Source organism: Salmo salar, chromosome ssa01, assembly GCF_905237065.1.
Source record: "Salmo salar chromosome ssa01, Ssal_v3.1, whole genome shotgun sequence".
NCBI lineage: Eukaryota > Metazoa > Chordata > Actinopteri > Salmoniformes > Salmonidae > Salmo > Salmo salar.
The window spans coordinates 153,963,629-153,982,253 of NC_059442.1; the positions used below are offsets into that span (position 1 = coordinate 153,963,629).

At 42.6% G+C, this 18,625-nt stretch overlaps 1 protein-coding gene across 3 annotated transcripts in view; it reads left to right on the plus strand.

Moving 5' to 3' along the window:
- LOC106568813 (collagen alpha-1(XI) chain-like) overlaps nucleotides 1–18,625 on the plus strand; it is a 144,430-nt gene that overhangs the window by 38,466 nt on the left and 87,339 nt on the right. For all 3 annotated transcript variants that reach the window (XM_014139483.2, XM_014139485.2, XM_014139484.2), the window contains exons 3-4: nucleotides 12,517–12,730; nucleotides 15,965–16,127. In XM_014139483.2, coding sequence (XP_013994958.2) covers nucleotides 12,517–12,730; nucleotides 15,965–16,127 — 377 coding nt within the window. The remainder of the gene's footprint in view (nucleotides 1–12,516; nucleotides 12,731–15,964; nucleotides 16,128–18,625) is intronic.

The following is an 18,625-nucleotide window of genomic DNA, read 5'->3' on the forward strand; positions in this document are numbered from 1 at the left end:
TGTCTACTGTATCATTGATTGTATGTTGTTTTACTCCATGTGTAACTCTGTGTTTTTGTATGTTGTCGAACTGCTTTGCTTTATCTTGGCCAGGTCACAATTGTAAATGAGAACTTGTTCTCAACTTGCCTACCTGGTTAAATAAAGGTGAAATAAATAAAATAAAAATAAATAAATGGACGGGGATGGGGAAACTCAAACCACTTCCCATCTTCACCATACATGAGGGCCCAGCATAGAGTAAACTCATCCCAAGACAAAAAAAACATCCCCAAACCCAAAGGCTTTTGTTGTTTTGAACAAGCACTGGTGGTCCACACGGTAAAAGGCCTCCTGATCCAAAGAAAGTAAACCCACATTCACAACAGACAGTTTACAAATGTCTAAAACATCTCTTATTAGACACAAGTTATCAACAACAGAGCGGTCAGGTACACAGTAAGACTGGTCCTTGTGTACCAACAGCCCCAGATATTATTTCAACCTGTTTGAGAGACATTTAAATACAATTTTATATTCTGCACACAGCAATGCAACAGGTCGCCAATTTTTTAGAAGAGCCAAATCCCCCTTTTTTGGCAACAATGAAAGTACAGCATGTTGACAGGATACAGGAAGAGAACCCTCATGAAAAGATTCACACACCACTTCATAAAAATCCTCCCCAATAGACCCCCAAAAGTGCTAATAGAACTCAGATGGTAAACCATCGATGCCAGTTGCTTGGCCTGATGAGAGCTGCATAACTGCTGTGGACAGCTCCAGCAGAGTAATGTCAGAGTCCAAAGCAACTCTCTGCTCAGGGCCCAATTGAGGAAGTTCATGTAACAGGATCACAATCCTCCGCATTATAGAGGGCAGAGTAGAAATCCACGGTATGTTGGTGCATCTCACCGTCATCCGTGGTCATCTTCCCACCAGGGAGACGAAGGCAGACCATCTGTTGTGTTGCAATGTCGACTGCCCAAGGTTTAAAAAAACTAAAAGCGCTAGGAGCATCCATATCCATGAGGGTAGCAAGGACATGTACCCTTCACTCTTTCATGTAAAAACAACCTCAGTTCAATTCAATAGATTTGATGTCCTGTTCAAGGGCCCTGATAGTCTCTTTAACTTCAATATGAGACAGAGCAGTATACTGTTGACAAAACAATCGTATTTGGGGCTTCCCAACCTCCCACCATTGTCTTGTAACCCTCCATTTTTTCCAAAACAACAAAATCCGTTCACAAAACATGACATCATGTAACAATTTAACATTAAAATACCAATAAGGTGATGACCTTCGTGGACAGGACACGTGAATATCAACACGACACATTGTGGTGATCAGAAAACCCCCAGGAGTGATGTCACACCTTCCAACCCTACTACAGTAGTGATCAGATACATACAACCTGTCTAACCTTCCAACCCTACTACAGTAGTGATCAGATACAGACAACCTGTCTAACCTTCCAACCCTACTACAGTAGTGATCAGATACAGACAACCTGTCTAACCTTCCAACCCTACTACAGTAGTGATCAGATACATACAACCTGTCTAACCTTCCAACCCTACTACAGTAGTGATCAGATACAGACAACCTGTCTAACCTTCCAACCCTACTACAGTAGTGATCAGATACAGACAACCTGTCTAACCTTCCAACCCTACTACAGTAGTGATCAGATACAGACAACCTGTCTAACCTTCCAACCCTACTACAGTAGTGATCAGATACAGACAACCTGTCTAACCTTCCAACCCTACTACAGTAGTGATCAGATACAGACAACCTGTCTAACCTTCCAACCCTACTACAGTAGTGATCAGATACAGACAACCTGTCTAACCTTCCAACCCTACTACAGTAGTGATCAGATACAGACAACCTGTCTAACCTTCCAACCCTACTACAGTAGTGATCAGATACAGACAACCTGTCTAACCTTCCAACCCTACTACAGTAGTGATCAGATACAGACAACCTGTCTAACCTTCCAACCCTACTACAGTAGTGCTCAGATACAGACAACCTGTCTAACCTTGCTGCACTGAGACCACCTTCAATAACTTTTAACCATGTGTACTGCCTAACTTTTGCATTCCTTACTCTCCACACATCAGAAAGCTCAAACTCAGTTAATAGACCAGACAGGCAAGTAGCTGACCGCAGGTGAGGTTCTTCAGCAGTGTGATCAACAGTAAAATCCACTGTACAGTTCCAGTCCCCCCTAAAACCACACACCCCTCTTGGTCACACTGTCTTAAGGTTTCCTTTATTTGATCAAATACAGCAATACGCTCTACGGGGCCAGTATAAATTAATAAAAATGAATGCACTCTACTGTAAGGCAAAACTTAAATAAATGTTAAATGTACCCTCATTAGGAGCAGAAACATTAAAAAAATGTATGATAAAAACATAACATCCGCCTTCATCAATAAAACCAGACCCTTGACAATCTCTGTTGTAGATACCACAGTCACCCCTAAGCCTGAGGAAAACAAAATTGCCACCCCAGCACTGAAATTAGTACCATGACTGAGTATATCCCACCACATACCCCAGTCAACCTCATTAGCCTCATCACTGTGTTTCCTGTAGAAAAACTACTTTCTGTTTTATTACTTCTAATACCCAAGCCCTCTTATTCCTGTCCCTTCCACCATTAATATTGAGAGAACCTACCCTTAGTACCTCCATATATAAAAGAGAAAGGAAAAGCAGAAGAAACCATAGAGAAACCAGACAAAGAGAAAAAACACCCTATGAAGCATGATCATCATCATTGTTTTAATTTTCTCTTAACCTTACCATGTTTTCCGCTACCTTTTGCTGCCATAACAGCAGTAACACATTTCCACAAGCAAAAACGCTTCTTCTCACTCAACTGGTCTAACCGCACCGTCTTCTGTAACATCACAGCTGACCTCACAAACTTATCAACATTAAAAAAATCTGCCAATTTGACAGATTTCCCAAATGTCTGATCCAGGAACCTATTTACCTCCTCTAGATTGTAAATTAAGTCGTCACCAGCTGCTATCATATCAAGAGAGATATCCTTCTCCTGATCCTCCTCAACTGAGGCCACAGACCCCTGACTCCCCTCAGCCACATCCCTCTCAACACTCCCCACTTGCACCCCATCAATCGTACCGGGCATCTCGTCCACTACCTGGGAGACTAGCTCCACATGAACCTTCTGCTGTACCCCATCACTCGTACTGGGCATCTCTCCACCAGTCTGAGGAAATGGCTCCCCAGATCCGTCCTTACCTCCTACAATAATATTTTTCTGCTGCATAAAAGACGCTATGTTCCCCTCTGGTACAAGTTGCAACTTTGTACCCTCAACACGGACAACTTGTTCCTCAGCAACAGGTGACTGCTCTACCACTGTCGGCCCACCTCTCCCTACATCAGTGGGCCCAGGCGTTACAAGGACCACCTGTATCCCTCCCTCTGCCTTCTCCCTTTTCGGGCAAGCATGTCGCTTATGGCCAACATCCCCACACTCAAAACACCATTGACTACCCGTACTAGCATAAGCCATATACAGTCTGTTGTCATACTTGACTTTAAACGATAACTCCAAAGTCTGCTCCGGTGAGCCCAAAAACATAAACACCTGTCGACATAACCTGTTTCAGAGCCGGGTGTTTGCAACCCAACGGGACAATCTTAATTGAACTTGCAAACTTCCCAAACCGCAATAACTCGCGCTCCAATAGCTCATTGGGAATAAACGGCAGTACATTTCTCCTTGTTGACGGGAAAAAAAGCTGCGTAACTTGAATAAACATACCTTTAAGAAGTACACCATGCTCAACCATACGATCAACAAGACGCTCTTCTTTAAGAAATACACCATGCTCAACCATACGATCAACAAGACGCTCTTCTTTAAGAAATACACCATGCTCAACCATAGATCAACAAGACGCTCTTCTTTAAGAAATACACCATGCTCAACCATAGATCAACAAGACGCTCTTCTTTAAGAAATACACCATGCTCAACCATACGATCAACAAGACGCTCTTCTTTAAGAAATACACCATGCTCAACCATACGATCAACAAGACGCTCTTCTTTAAGAAGTACACCATGCTCAACCATACGATCTACAAGACGCTCTTCTTTAAGAAGTACACCATGCTCAACCATACGATCAACAAGACTCTCTTCTTTAAGAAATACACCATGCTCAACCATACGATCAACAAGACGCTCTTCTTTAAGAAGTACACCATGCTCAACCATACGATCTACAAGACGCTCTTCTTTAAGAAATACACCATGCTCAACCATACGATCAACAAGACGCTCTTCTTTAAGAAATACACCATGCTCAACCATACGATCAACAAGACGCTCTTCTTTAAGAAATACACCATGCTCAACGATACGATCAACAAGACTCTCTTCTTTAAGAAATACACCATGCTCAACCATACGATCTACAAGACGCTCTTCTTTAAGAAAAACCACCACCGCTTTATTCATCAGCGATGCATAAGCAGCATTCTCATAGCCTACCTTCTCTCCTACGGCGACCAGAAACTCCTCCACGGTGACAGTAGCTTCAGTAACACACCTGAAGCCGTGCTGAAGTGACAGGGACGGCGTCCCCATGTGGGTCACCATTCCCGCCAAAGGCAGGACAATATCGACAAGAAAAACCAATATACTTAATTCTACCACAACAAATAAATAAACTAAATGATCACCTTAATCATGCATAGAAAAGGAAAACTACCAAGAAAAGGAAAACAAGAAGGAAAAAAACAGGCGACCTAACTCCAGACAACACTCGCACTCGCTCATACAATTCCCAGCATGCACCAAACACTCCCAGCATGCAGAGAGAGAGAGAGGGAGGGATCGGATTCGGCAGTAGAGGGTAGAGAGAAAATCCCCAAATCCCATTCTTGGGAGTTAAGTTGACAGCCAAGTGTGTCAAGAATGTCTCCCTGATCACAACAGTTCTCTGGGTGGCTCTAGGTTGGGAATGAGGCTAGGTAGCCTGGAGGAGGACTGGAGGAGGCCAGAAAAGCAGATGTTTGATCCACATCAAGGCTTTTCTTAAAGGCTTAATGCAGATCTGAGTTCAGACACAAGTCTACAGGACATGTCCTCTCATGCACTCCAAAGTGCTGTTTATTTTGAACTTAATGAAATGGCTGAAAGATCAAACTATGGCTTCTCTTCTGTTTATGATAAACGTACAGACTTATGAAATAGTCTCAAGCAGTGCTCTAGAAAGGACCAAACTCTTCTAGAACAAACTAAACAAAATCGGAATAATTCTAGATGCATTGAAAAAGACATTGCAGAACTTTAAGATTTCAGAAAAGTTATTGAGCCCTGTGGTCAAGAGTAGTTTAATAGACGTCTGTGCTGTGGTCTAGAGTAGTTTAATAGACGTCTGTGCTGTGGTCTAGAGTAGTTTAATAGACGTCTGTGCTGTGGTCTAGAGTAGTTTAATAGACGTCTGTGCTGTGGTCTAGAGTAGTTTAATAGACGTCTGTGCTGTGGTCTAGAGTAGTTTAATAGACGTCTGTGCTGTGGTCTAGAGTAGTTTAATAGACGTCTGTGCTGTGGTCTATAGTAGTTTAATAGACGTCTGTGCTGTGGTCTAGAGTAGTTTAATAGACGTCTGTGCTGTGGTCTATAGTAGTTTAATAGACGTCTGTGCTGTGGTCTAGAGTAGTTTAATAGACGTCTGTGCTGTGGTCTAGAGTAGTTTAATAGACGTCTGTGCTGTGGTCTAGAGTAGTTTAATAGACGTCTGTGCTGTGGTCTAGAGTTGACTCCAGTTGTCCACCTCAACATGGAGAGAGAGTAATGCATGCAGAGCAGAATTAGGTAGCCGCTAATGATCAAAATCCAGAAAAGAGACGTTAAATTCTACAACCACCTAAAAGGAAGTGATTCCCAAACCTTCCATAACAAAGCCATCACCTACAGAGAGATGAACCTGGAGAAGAGTTCCCTAAGCAAGCTGGTCCTGGGGCTTTGTTTACAAACACAAACACAGAATACCTGACCACTGTGACTGACCCAAACTTAAGGAAAGCTTTGACTATGTACAGACTCAGTGAGCATAGCCTTGCTATTGAGAAAGGCCACCGTAGGCAGACCTGGCTCTCAAGAGAAGACAGGCTATGTGCACACTGCCCACAAAATGAGGTGGAAACTGGGCTGCACTTCCTAACCTCCTGCCAAATGTATGACCATATTAGAGACACATATTTCCCTCAGATTACACAGATCCACAAAGAATTAGAAAAGAAACTCAATTTTAATAAACTCCCATATCTACTGGGTGAAATACCACAGTGTTCCATCACAGCAGCAAGATTTGTGACCTGTTGCCACAAGAAAAAGTCAACCAGTGAAGAACAAACACCATTGTAAATACAACCCATATCTATGCTTATTTATTTTCCCTTTTGTACTTTAACCATTTGAACATCGTTACAACACTGTATATATACATAATATGACATTTGTAATGTCTTTATTCTTTTGGAACTTCTGTGAGTAATGTTTACTGTTCAGTTTTATTGTTTATTTCACTTTGGTATATTATCTACCTCACTTGCTTTGGCAATGTTAACATATGTTCCCATGCCAATAAAGCCCCTTCAATTGAATTGAGTACAGCTAATATCATCCAGAAGGCAGAAAGAGCGAGATCATTTGGTCCAGTTCCTTCTCTCTATTACCCTCTATACTACTACCAAACTTTGGCTCTTAGCCTGATTTGTTAAGACTGTAACATCTTCCTACACCCCCCCCCCAACACATAACTAGGAACATTACGAGCATGTTCTGTCAAACCCACAGACATTTTCTGAGCTGATGATGTGTTGGGAAAGAACGAGTGTAGACATGCTATCATTAAGCAAACGTGGAAGAAGTGATTCATTAGAGGATGGAGGGGCTGAAACAGAGAGATTCTGTGCTGTGGTTGTTTCCCATCTTCTCTTCAGGGATTATAAATAGACGAACAGACCAACGGGACAGTTGGCTTCTCTCAACATGTCCTTACCTCTGACTCTAATGTTCAGACTCCTACGTCAGAATAGTCTGGAATGTTCTTTATGAAAGAACTCTCTGTCCCTCTTTTACAGCTTCCCAAAGAGATGAGCAGTTGGAAGTCAAAAGCCACTTATACACATACATTAATATATTCACATACTCATCGTTTCAGAGATGTTACACAGGGTTTCCATGGTCTACAGTAGGTTTCTCTCTCTCTCACACTCAGTAGGGTTAGTAGGGTGAACAATTGACAACATCAGTGGGCTACAAACTGTAAGGAAAGACTGAGGTCGTCCCACCTCTCTCACACAGCGACTTTTATCTCACAGTGGGGTGTCTTGGGATCCATGCCTATGGCAGGACTGTAGTCGCTGGGTGGTCTCCTCTCCTCCTCCTTCTCTCTCCCCTCTCCCTTCTCTCCCCTCTCTGCTTCCTCCTCCCATCTTCCAAATTGGTTTGGAGGAGAAAACAGAAGTGTTTCGCCAAAGAGCTCAAAGAGAGAAGGCAACAGTTAAATGACAAGCTGAGGAAAGCCATGTCACAATTGTGCTCCTCTCAGATCAGTCTTTCTGACAGAGCACATGTTCTAGCTTTCCCTTTGCTCTTTATAGGTGACATGCTGTTCATTACTATCTTATCTTTCATTGGGGGGCCACTACCACCACTCTCTCTCTCTACACGCATGCGCACACACACACACACACACACACACACACACACACACACACACACACACACACACACACACACACACACACACACACACACACACATACACAGAGCAGATGTGGATGGGGAGTTAGACACAGAGGTATGCCAGCACAGCGAAACCGGAGACACAGTGGCACACCAAATCACTCTCCCCGTCCTCTCCCCTCTTTAACCAATAAATACCGAACACAGCTATTAGCTACAGCACGTTTCCAACTCATCTGTTCTGGTAAAGCCCAATTATAACCAGTTGTATGTACCAATTATCCTAAGAGGCTGAATAACACAGTTCCACTTACTCATAAAGCTGTACTGTTTTTTTTTTTACAGTTACTAATACTGTTATTAATTTATTACAAGTCACACTCATTGGTTGCTAGAACAGGATGTAATCCATCCACAGAGTCTGATTGGCTGTTGGGGGCGTCTGGGAGCTATCTGATTGGCTGTTAGGGGTAGTCTGACATTCCCAGACTTTTCTTGAAAGATGCTGTAGGGAAGTGGCGCTGCCAGGGTAAACCAACCATTACAACTATCACTCTCTCTCTGTCAGACACGTTCACACACACACACACACACACACACACACACACACACACACACACACACACACACACACACACACACCAGAGGAGCCTATCATAAACACTTCTTTTAACAGGAGAATGGGCTCCTCCTCTTTCCTTTCTTCCTCCTTTTCCTTTGCTCCCACTAGTGAAGAAAAAAAGGAGCCAGCATGTAAACACGGCAGAGCTAGGCCTCCCGAGTGGCGCAGTGGTCTAAGGCTGTGCCACTAGAGATTCTGAGTTCGAGTCCAGGCTCTGCGACCGGAAGACCCATGGGGAGACACGGATGTCCTTGTCCCATTGCGCACTAGCAACTCCTATGTCGGGCCGGGTGCAGTGCACGGTGTTTCCACATTGGTGCGGCTGGCTTCCGGGTTAAGTGGGCATTGTGTCGAGAAGCAGTGCGGCTTGGTTGGGTTGTGTTTCGGAGGACGCATGGCTCTTGACCTTCGCCTCTCCCGAGTCCATACGTGAGTTGCAGCGATGAGACAAGACTGTAACTACCAATTAGGGAGAAAACGTAGAATAAATAAATTAAACACAGCAGAGCTGAGATCCAACTCCTGACTAAGCTAACGGGAACCACTCACAGTGCACTGCAGCCCTAGTTGTGTTACAGTGCCCTTTCAGGAGTGTTTCAAATCTACAATTGAAAGACTTTTGTGTTTTTTCGTTAATAAATAATAATTCAACCCAGACTCTCTCTCTCCCCCTCCTCTCTCCTTCTCAACTTTTTGTCACCACAAAACTGTTCAGTCACTCTACATTCCATCGTTCTGCTCATGAGCAAGCGATCCGAGGTTGCCACTCCCTGCTCTGCTGAGGTGAGCTGAGCTTAGCTGGTCTGCTCCAAAGGGTTGTCTGAGGACTCTGGAGCTGAGCTGAGCTGAGGGGTAGAGAGGAATGCACCAGTGGCAAGTTGGCAACTTACTGTAGCCTGTTCTCACCTCTCTTCTTCTTCTTACCATGCTCTGTTCTGCTCTTCTCTGCTCTGCTCTCAAAGCATCTGCCACTCAAACTCAAACAGCTGCTGGCTCTCTCTTTCTCTCACTCTGAGCCAAAGAGAATTCCTCTGGAACACACTGCCAAGACGTGTGGACACTGCATGAAGTGATTATAGGCCTGTCTTTCTGTCTTTACTGAGTGAGAGAGAGAGAGAGAGAGAGAGAGAGAGAAACAGTTAGAGATAGAGATTGACAGACAACAAGGAGAGAACGAAAGTGGAGAAAATAGAAAATGGCTGATGATGAGAAATACATATTTTTCCATCAGTGACTAGAGCGCTTTCCCCCTCCTCTCTTTCCTTTCTTCCCTCCTTCCTCTCCTCCCTTCCTCTCTCCAGTGTCTGTCTGCTCCTAACCTCAGGCTCCAGAACCTTCCCACTGCTCTCCCGTCAAGGTGTCCTTCACCTCCAAGCGCTCTGATTGGCTGTCTGTCTCAGCGACGCTCTAATGCTGTTTTTCCACGGTGACCACAGCCTGATCCAAATGTTGATCCATACACATTGATCCAAATGTTCAGGAAAGATCTTGCCTTCCCAGACGAGGAGTTATTAGTCTGAAGTTCCTTAATAAGGCTAGGCGTCCCGGACAACTTCCGGTGAAACTAAATAAATAATCATAAAAATTATGGATATTAAATATTTAGGTACATACAAGTGTCTTATATCAGTTAAAAGCTTCAATTCTTGTTAATCTAACTGCACAGTCCAATTTACAGTAGGCTTTACAGTGAAAGCATGCCATGCGATTATTTGAGGACGGCGTCCCAAATCAAAATATTTTTCCACCAGCACAGGTTTCATAAATTCATAAATAGTGATTAAATATTCATTTACTTTTTGAAAATCTTCCTCTGATTTGTCATCCAAAGGGTCCCAGCTACAACATGTAGTGTCGTTTTGTTAGATAAAATCCTTCTTTATATCCCAAAAAGTCTGTTTAGTTGGAGCCATCTATTTGAGTAATCCAGTCGTTCAACATGCAGAGAAAGGAATCCAAAAAGCTACCGCTAAACTTTGTTAAAACATATCAAAATACGTTAGGAATAGGAAAATGATATTAGCAGGCGCGTGCCCTCTTCGTCGTGTGCGCATACACAAATTTCCAAGTCTGTGTCCCTGTATCAAAACTCACTATTCTTCCTCGTTTTGGAAGAAACAAGCCTGAAACCTTGAACAAAGACTACTGACACCCAGTGGAAGCCATAGGAATTGTATGCTGGGAGCTAGATTACATTTTTTCCCTATACTTTCCATTGGAAGAGCATGGGCTCTCAAAAAAAGAAATTCTGGTTGGTTTTTCTTTGGATTTTCTCCTACCATATCTATTGTGTTAAAGTCTCCTACATTATTTTTAACATTTCTACATACTTCAGAGTGTTTTATTTCCAATGGTACCAATTATATGCATATCCTGGCTACAGGGCCTGAGCAACAGGCAGTTTACTTTGGGCATGTGTCAGGCGGAAATTGAGAAAAATAGACCCTAGCCTGAAATTGTGAAGTTAGAAAATAAATAGAGAGATGTTTCCGAACTAAAGTATAGGACTGCTTTACTTCTCATGAGAGACATTTACTTACCCTTTGTGTCTAAGTGTAAATGAGCAAATACCGTCACAAATATAGATGTAGGATCTTAATTTGATCGCTCTTTTGTTGCTGAGAATTTTCATGCAAAGCAGGAAATGCAAACTTGTTTCTAAAGTTTGTAATTTCCACTTAGAAATTTCAGACTTGATTTGCCCTAATGACATTTGTATCAAAACCCTACAAAAATGTCCATTAATTATAATCCACATAATAATTCCCATTTCTGTTACTGCAGGATTATTTTCCTGCTTCAGCAAACTGGCTGAAATTAAGATCCTACATTTGTTCCTTCACAATATGCTAATTTAGTAGTACAACATATCTTTAGCTCCACACTCTCAGATTCTGTCTTTGTAGTTAGAAAAACACTTTGCAAAGACAACTATCATGCTAAAACATAATTCAGTCATGATGGTTTACATAAACTCAGCAGGTTTCTACCTCTTTCCTCTACCCTTAAAACAAATGCAGCTGTCTAGTCCTGGGACTTATGAATGGTGCCAGAACTAAATGTGAGTCTAACCTGCACATGTATGTGAGTACCCCATTGTCTTCTGGGAAAAGCAAGGCCCGCCCCCTTGTTGGGGGGCTGAGAATGTCCCATAAGGCCTTGCTCTAAGGGCATATGTCTCACAGATGTAGCTGGTGCTCACAAAATGGAGGGAGAGTTTAGACTAGGCATGCAGATGGAGGGATGGAGGGAGGAATGAAGGGAAGAAGGGAAGTGGGCGCTCCTGAAGAGGGAGAGAGTGGGTTGAAACTTCTCTTTTACTTCTCCTCTGTTCCTTTCACCCCTTGTTCCTGTTTTTGTTTGTCCTGTGTTTTGTTGTTCTATAAATACTCATTTATTCTGGCTTTCATTCTCTTTCTCAGCATCTCTTCTCATATCCTTTATTTTCAAACATGTCTCTATCCTAATTTTCTCTTTCTTTCTTTCTTTCTCTCCCTCCCCTGTCCCTCTCTCTCTCTCTCTGTCTCTCTATGTGTCTGGTGGATGGATCAGGTCAGAGAGAGGAGGAGAGGAAAGGAGGAGAGGGGAAGAGGGGTTTGGGAAAATGAGAAAGTGTTTTCGAAGGCCGCCCAGGGACCAACATGCTATTCTCATTACTCTGTTCTCCTTCCTGTCCTACTCTCTCGCTCTCTCTCACCCTCCCTCTCTCTCTTCCATACTTTTCTCTCCAACCCTCCCAGCTCTGTGCTGTTCTGTTCAGTATTCTGGCCAGTGTTGGAGGGTTGGAGAGAGCTATTGTTTGCTTTAGATGCTCCAAGATGTTGTCATCTCCTCTATCCCATGTTCTTCATCCTTCTCCCTGTTTGTTTCCTCTGCCTGCTTCAGTACATAACAATGTATTGAATGTGTCTCTAAAAGTTATCATAGTGTAGTTTCAGTGCATTACACCATTTATTTGATGGACTGCATTTTGGGATTTTATTCAGATTTTACTCTTGAAAACAATACTTTACATAAAACCCATGTAGGGGTGTGGTCCTCTGACTCTCCCTGTTCAGCAAATTACATAAACTGGTGTGTTATAACTCCTCTCTCTGTCCCCCCCCTCTCTCTATCTTTCTCTCCATTCCTCCATCCCACCCTTCCCCCTTCTCAGCTGATGTGTTTCCTGAGGACTTCTCCATCCTGGCTACAGTGAAGCCTAAGAAGGGCTCCCAGTCCTTCCTGCTGTCTGTGTATAACGAGCAGGGTATCCAGCAGCTTGGGGTGGAGGTGGGACGCTCTCCCGTCTTCCTGTATGAGGACCACATGGGTAAACCCAGCCCGGAGGACTACCCCCTCTTCAGAGGTCTCAATCTGGCCGATGGAAAGTAGGTTCACCTCATTCCACACACAGTATTACTATGTCATTAGATAGTACACTGATATTATTACATAGTACATTTTATATATATATATATATATATATAGTACTTTATAGTTAAACTATCTCCTCTTTAGAGGACTCATCCGGGCCAACGGAAAGTATGTTGACCTTGTCTGATACCCTACCATACCATACAATAAACCCTAGTCATCCTGCAGTATACCTAATCAGTCTGCCTAGTGCTTACACAGCTTGTAAACTATGATATACAATGGCACACCTATACTGCATTATATCACACTAGTCACTCTTCAGAGTCCTCAACAGTGACATCTGTTATACTGTACCATATCAGACAATCTGCTGTCAGTTTAGCTGCTTGCTTCTCTGTAATCAGAGCGCAGGTGTGGGTTGGTGTAGCTTTGATGCGTCTGGTGGACACCCTACTGTGGGGTTTAGTTGTGCAGGTGACCGGTCACCCATGTTCATTATCTCAATTATCTGCTGTTTGTCCATCTAACACATAGCTTGTTATCTAGCTAGCCAGTCAATCAAGGTAGTTTGTATTATATATAAAAACCTGCTCGGATTGACTGTAGCTGAGCTTTGTGCGCTACAGTGCCCTCGGATGTGCAGACATTGAACCCATGGATATATCCCTATCCCGAACAAAACATCCCTATCCTGAACAAAACATCCCTATCACGAACAAAACATCCCTATCCCGAACAAAACATCCCTATCCCGAACAAAACATCCCTATCCTGAACAAAACATCCCTATCCTGAACAAAACATCCCTATCCCGAACAAAACATCCCTATCCCGAACAAAACATCCCTATCCTGAACAAAACATCCCTATCCCGAACAAAACATCCCTATCCCGAACAAAACATCCCTATCCTGAACAAAACATCCCTATCCTGAACAAAACATCCCTATCCCGAACAAAACATCCCTATCCTGAACAAAACAAAACTTCCTTATCCTGAACAAAACATCCCTATCCTGAACAAAACATCCCTATCCCGAACAAAACATCCCTATCCCGAACAAAACATCCCTATCCCGAACAAAACATCCCTATCCCGAACAAAACATCCCTATCCTGAACAAAACATCCCTATCCCGAACAAAACATCCCTATCCTGAACAAAACATCCCTATCCTGAACAAAACATCCCTATCCCGAACAAAACATCCCTATCCCGAACAAAACATCCCTATTCTGAACAAAACATCCCTATCCCGAACAAAACATCCCTATCCTGAACAAAACATCCCTATCCTGAACAAAACATCCCTATCCTGAACAAAACATCCCTATCCCGAACAAAACATCCCTATCCCGAACAAAACATCCCTATCCTGAACAAAACATCCCTATCCTGAACAAAACATCCCTATCCCGAACAAAACATCCCTATCCCGAACAAAACATCCCTATCCCGAACAAAACATCCCTATCCTGAACAAAACATCCCTATCCTGAACAAAACATCCCTATCACGAACAAAACATCCCTATCCTGAACAAAACATCCCTATCCCGAACAAAACATCCCTATCCCGAACAAAACATCCCTATCCTGAACAAAACATCCCTATCCTGAACAAAACATCCCTATCCCGAACAAAACATCCCTATCCTGAACAAAACATCCCTATCCTGAACAAAACATCCCTATCCCGAACAAAACATCCCTATCCCGAACAAAACATCCCTATTCTGAACAAAACATCCCTATCCTACCCTTCCTTTGGCCACCTTTCCTTCCAGTTCTCTGCTGCCAATGACTGGAACGAATTGCAAAAATCACTGAAGCTGGAGTCTTATATCTCCCTCACTAACTTTCAGCATCAGCTGTCAGAGCAGCTTACCGATCACTATACCTGTACACAGCCAATCTGTAAATAGCACACCCAACTACTTCATCCCCATATTATTACTTACCCGCTTGCTCTTTTGCACCCCAGTATCTCTACTTGCACATCTATCACTCCAGTGTTAATGCTGAATTGTAATTATTTTGCCTCCAAGGCCTATTTATTCCCTTACCGACCTACTCTTCTACATTTGCACACACTGTACATAGATTTTTCTATTGTGTTATTGACTGTACGTTTGTTTATGTGTAACTCAGTGTTGTTGTTTTTGTCGCACTGCTTTGCTTTATCTTGGCCAGGTCGCAGTTGTAAATGAGAACTTGTTCTCAACTGGCCTACCTGGTTAAATAAAGGTGAAATAAAATGACAATATCCTGAACAAAACATCCCTATACTCCAGCCTGGTTGTAATATCAGTGTTTCACTAGTCCCACAGCTAGTAACTGTAGCATAGTGAAACATGCTACTTTTTATCCATCCCACAGCTAGTAACTGTAGCATAGTGAAACATGTGGGACTTTTTATCCATCTCACAGCTAGTAACTGTAGCATAGTGAAACATGTGGGACTTTTTATCCATCTCACAGCTAGTAACTGTAGCATAGTGAAACATGTGGGACTTTTTATTCTTCTCACAGCTAGTAACTGTAGCATAGTGAAACTTGTGGGACTTTTTATCCATCTCACAGCTAGTAACTGTAGCATAGTGAAACATGTGGGACTTTTTATCCATCTCACAGCTTGTAACTGTAGCATAGTGAAACATGTGTGGGACTTTTTATCCATCTCACAGCTAGTAACTGTAGCATAGTGAAACATGTGGGACTTTTTATCCATCTCACAGCTAGTAACTGTAGCATAGTGAAACATGTGTGGGACTTTTTATCCATCTCACAGCTAGTAACTGTAGCATAGTGAAACATGTGTGGGACTTTTTATCCATCTCACAGCTTGTAACTGTAGCATAGTGAAACATGTGTGGGACTTTTTATCCATCTCACAGCTTGTAACTGTAGCATAGTGAAACATGTGTGGGACTTTTTATCCATCTCACAGCTAGTAACTGTAGCATAGTGAAACATGTGGGACTTTTTATCCATCTCACAGCTTGTAACTGTAGCATAGTGAAACATGTGGGACTTTTTATCCATCTCACAGCTAGTAACTGTAGCATAGTGAAACATGTGGGACTTTTTATCCATCTCACAGCTAGTAACTGTAGCATAGAGAAACATGCTACTTTTTATCCATCTCACAACTGTAGTGAAGCGTGTGTGTGTGTGTGTGTGAGAGAGAGAGAGAGAGAGAGAGAGAGAGAGAGAGAGAGCTAACCTTCTGTTCCTGTCCCCAGGTGGCACCGAGTGGCCATCAGTGTTCACAAACAGAGCATCACCATCATCCTGGACTGTAAAAAGAAGACCACCCAGAAACTGTCCAGGAGCCCACACCCCATCATCGACACCAAAGGAATTGTGGTCTTCGGAACTAGAATACTTGATGAAGAAGTCTTTGAGGTAGATCTGCTGGCTTATCTACATGGTCCTTCGCTTCGTCCTATTCATTGATTGTGATATTTGTGATTTGTGTGAAAGTTGTGTGAAAATGAGCCGTGCACAGATCGTCATCTCTGCCCGTTGAACTGCAAAGATGTTTTTGGTCTGGATTTTCAGGCTGGATTGTCTTGTTATTATTGTGAAGACTTAGATCAGGTGTTTCATAAAGTTTTGCTGTGAACACCTATTTGGAACTGCACAGCTAGCTGTGTATAGCTCTGTATGTGGTCTTCTCTCTATCTCTTTCTCTCTCCGTCCAAACTCACTGCCACGTCTTTGTGTACACTAAGAGAGGCGTTAAACTCAGTCAGATAGTGGACATTTTTTCATTGCGAGAACTAGTGTTCACCTCCCCCCTCCCACCATCCCTCCATCCCTTGTTCTTTAAACTATGCTTTGTGGTTGGAGATGACTTGAGCTGATTTGGAGACTAGTGACAGACAGCCAAGCCCTGGGGGTTATCACAGAGACCTGGAGACACCTGACAAGCATCGCAATATCAAATACTGCTGCTTATGCCAGAGATGGAGAAAAGAGATAAAGGACGTGATGTATTCTTTTTGAACATTTGGTTGTAACTTTTTATAAAGGAGTTGCTAACGGAGTGATCCAACTGTTCTTTGTACTTTTTAAAGTAAGCCCTGTGAAGAGGATGAAAGAAAATTGCACTCACTCATCTAAACAGAACCTAAGTGTTAGGGCTGGGCGATGTGGCTGAAATATCATATCACTGTATTTTTGTAATATTTTATGGTATGACGGTATTTGTGTTCTTTAGGAGTAGGTTGTGACTCTAGGGTGAAAACATACTTTCTAAGTGATTTCAATGGCTCTCTCTCCATTCTGATTGTTTTATACTGTTCAGTTAAACTTCAACCAAAAATAATTTTCTGCATTTTCATATTTCTGCATTTCCTGCACTCATTTGATATAATTTCCACACTGCCACGTAGGGCTGTACGATATTGGCAAAAAAATCTAGGCCTTGTTTTAAACCAAATGTTGCAATTGGGATTTGACATGCAGTTTAGGTCAGAACACTTAGGGTGACCGTTGGAATCATGGAGACATTCTAGTTATTCTAATTCTTTAGTTAGAAGATAATAGTGGGCACTTGAGATGCAAAACATATTATGTTAATGAACAGTCAATTACTGTGGGACCGGCAGTCTTTTGGATGAAAGTAACCAGCTGACAAAATGCCATGACCGCATTGGATCCACTTCATGTAGTCCAAAGATACTTCACGTATTTCATTGGTAACTCCTTTTATAGAAATAATATTTTCACTGTATGCTTTTTGTCAAACTGGACTCTATGGTTTAAGTGCAATGTACACATACAGTATGTTTGTGAGTGTGTGTGTGTGTGTGTCCGTTCCTGGCGCATGCATGTGTGTGTTTCAAGTTTCAAGTGTTTTTTGTGTGAGTGAATAGAGTGTCTGAGTGAATAGAGTGTCTGAGTGAATACAGTGTCTGAGTGAATACAGTGTCTGAGTGAATACAGTGTCTGAGTGAATACAGTGTATGAGTGAATACAGTGTATGAGTGAATACAGTGTGTGAGTGAATACAGTGTGTGAGTGAATACAGTGTGTGAGTGAGATACAGTGTGTGAGTGAGTACAGTGTGTGAGTGAATACAGTGTGTGAGTGAATACAGTGTGTGAGTGAATACAGTGTGTGAGTGAATACAGTGTGTGAGTGAATACAGTGTCTGAGTGAATACAGTGTGTGAGTGAATACAGTGTGTGAGTGAATACAGTGTGTGAGTGAATACAGTGTGTGAGTGAATACAGTGTGTGAGTGAATACAGTGTCTGAGTGAATACAGTGTGTGAGTGAATACAGTGTGTGAGTGAATACAGCCGTTATTCCCCCCACTGTGATCCTAATAACCACCAGTCCATTTTTTACCGATGACATCATCAGCAGCAGTTCGGTTGATTGATCTAGTAAAGTTTTAATTCCTTCTTTTTGTAGCCTATAGCATCCTTCCTCATCAACACAAATCACATCCAGCAACTCAAACAACCGAAACCCACAACAACAGGCTAGCGGTTACCGTGGGAACAGAACAGGCAGACATTTTGTGAAAGATGTTTAAACGTCTGTCCTACTGCTGTGTGTCTGTCAACCCAGTTGGGAGACTGGACAGGCTTCCAGCTGCACTCCCAGAAAATGGAAAACATGCCACATAGTTTCCAAATTATGCTCAGCGCTCTCCCTTTTCTCTCACTTACTTCCTCTCTCTCCTCTTTCTCTCCCTCACTCCCTGCTCCGCTACTGTACTCTAGGTTACAGCTAAAAGGTGGTGAGCGGGAAAACAAAGATAAACATGTTTGATTTCAGTGGCTGGGTCATTTCATTCAATTGGGTCAGATTCCTGCAAATTTCCAGTTGATCCCAAGATCAATATCTTGTAAGCGTGCACGGAGAAAAAAGACTGAGAGGTGGGGAATT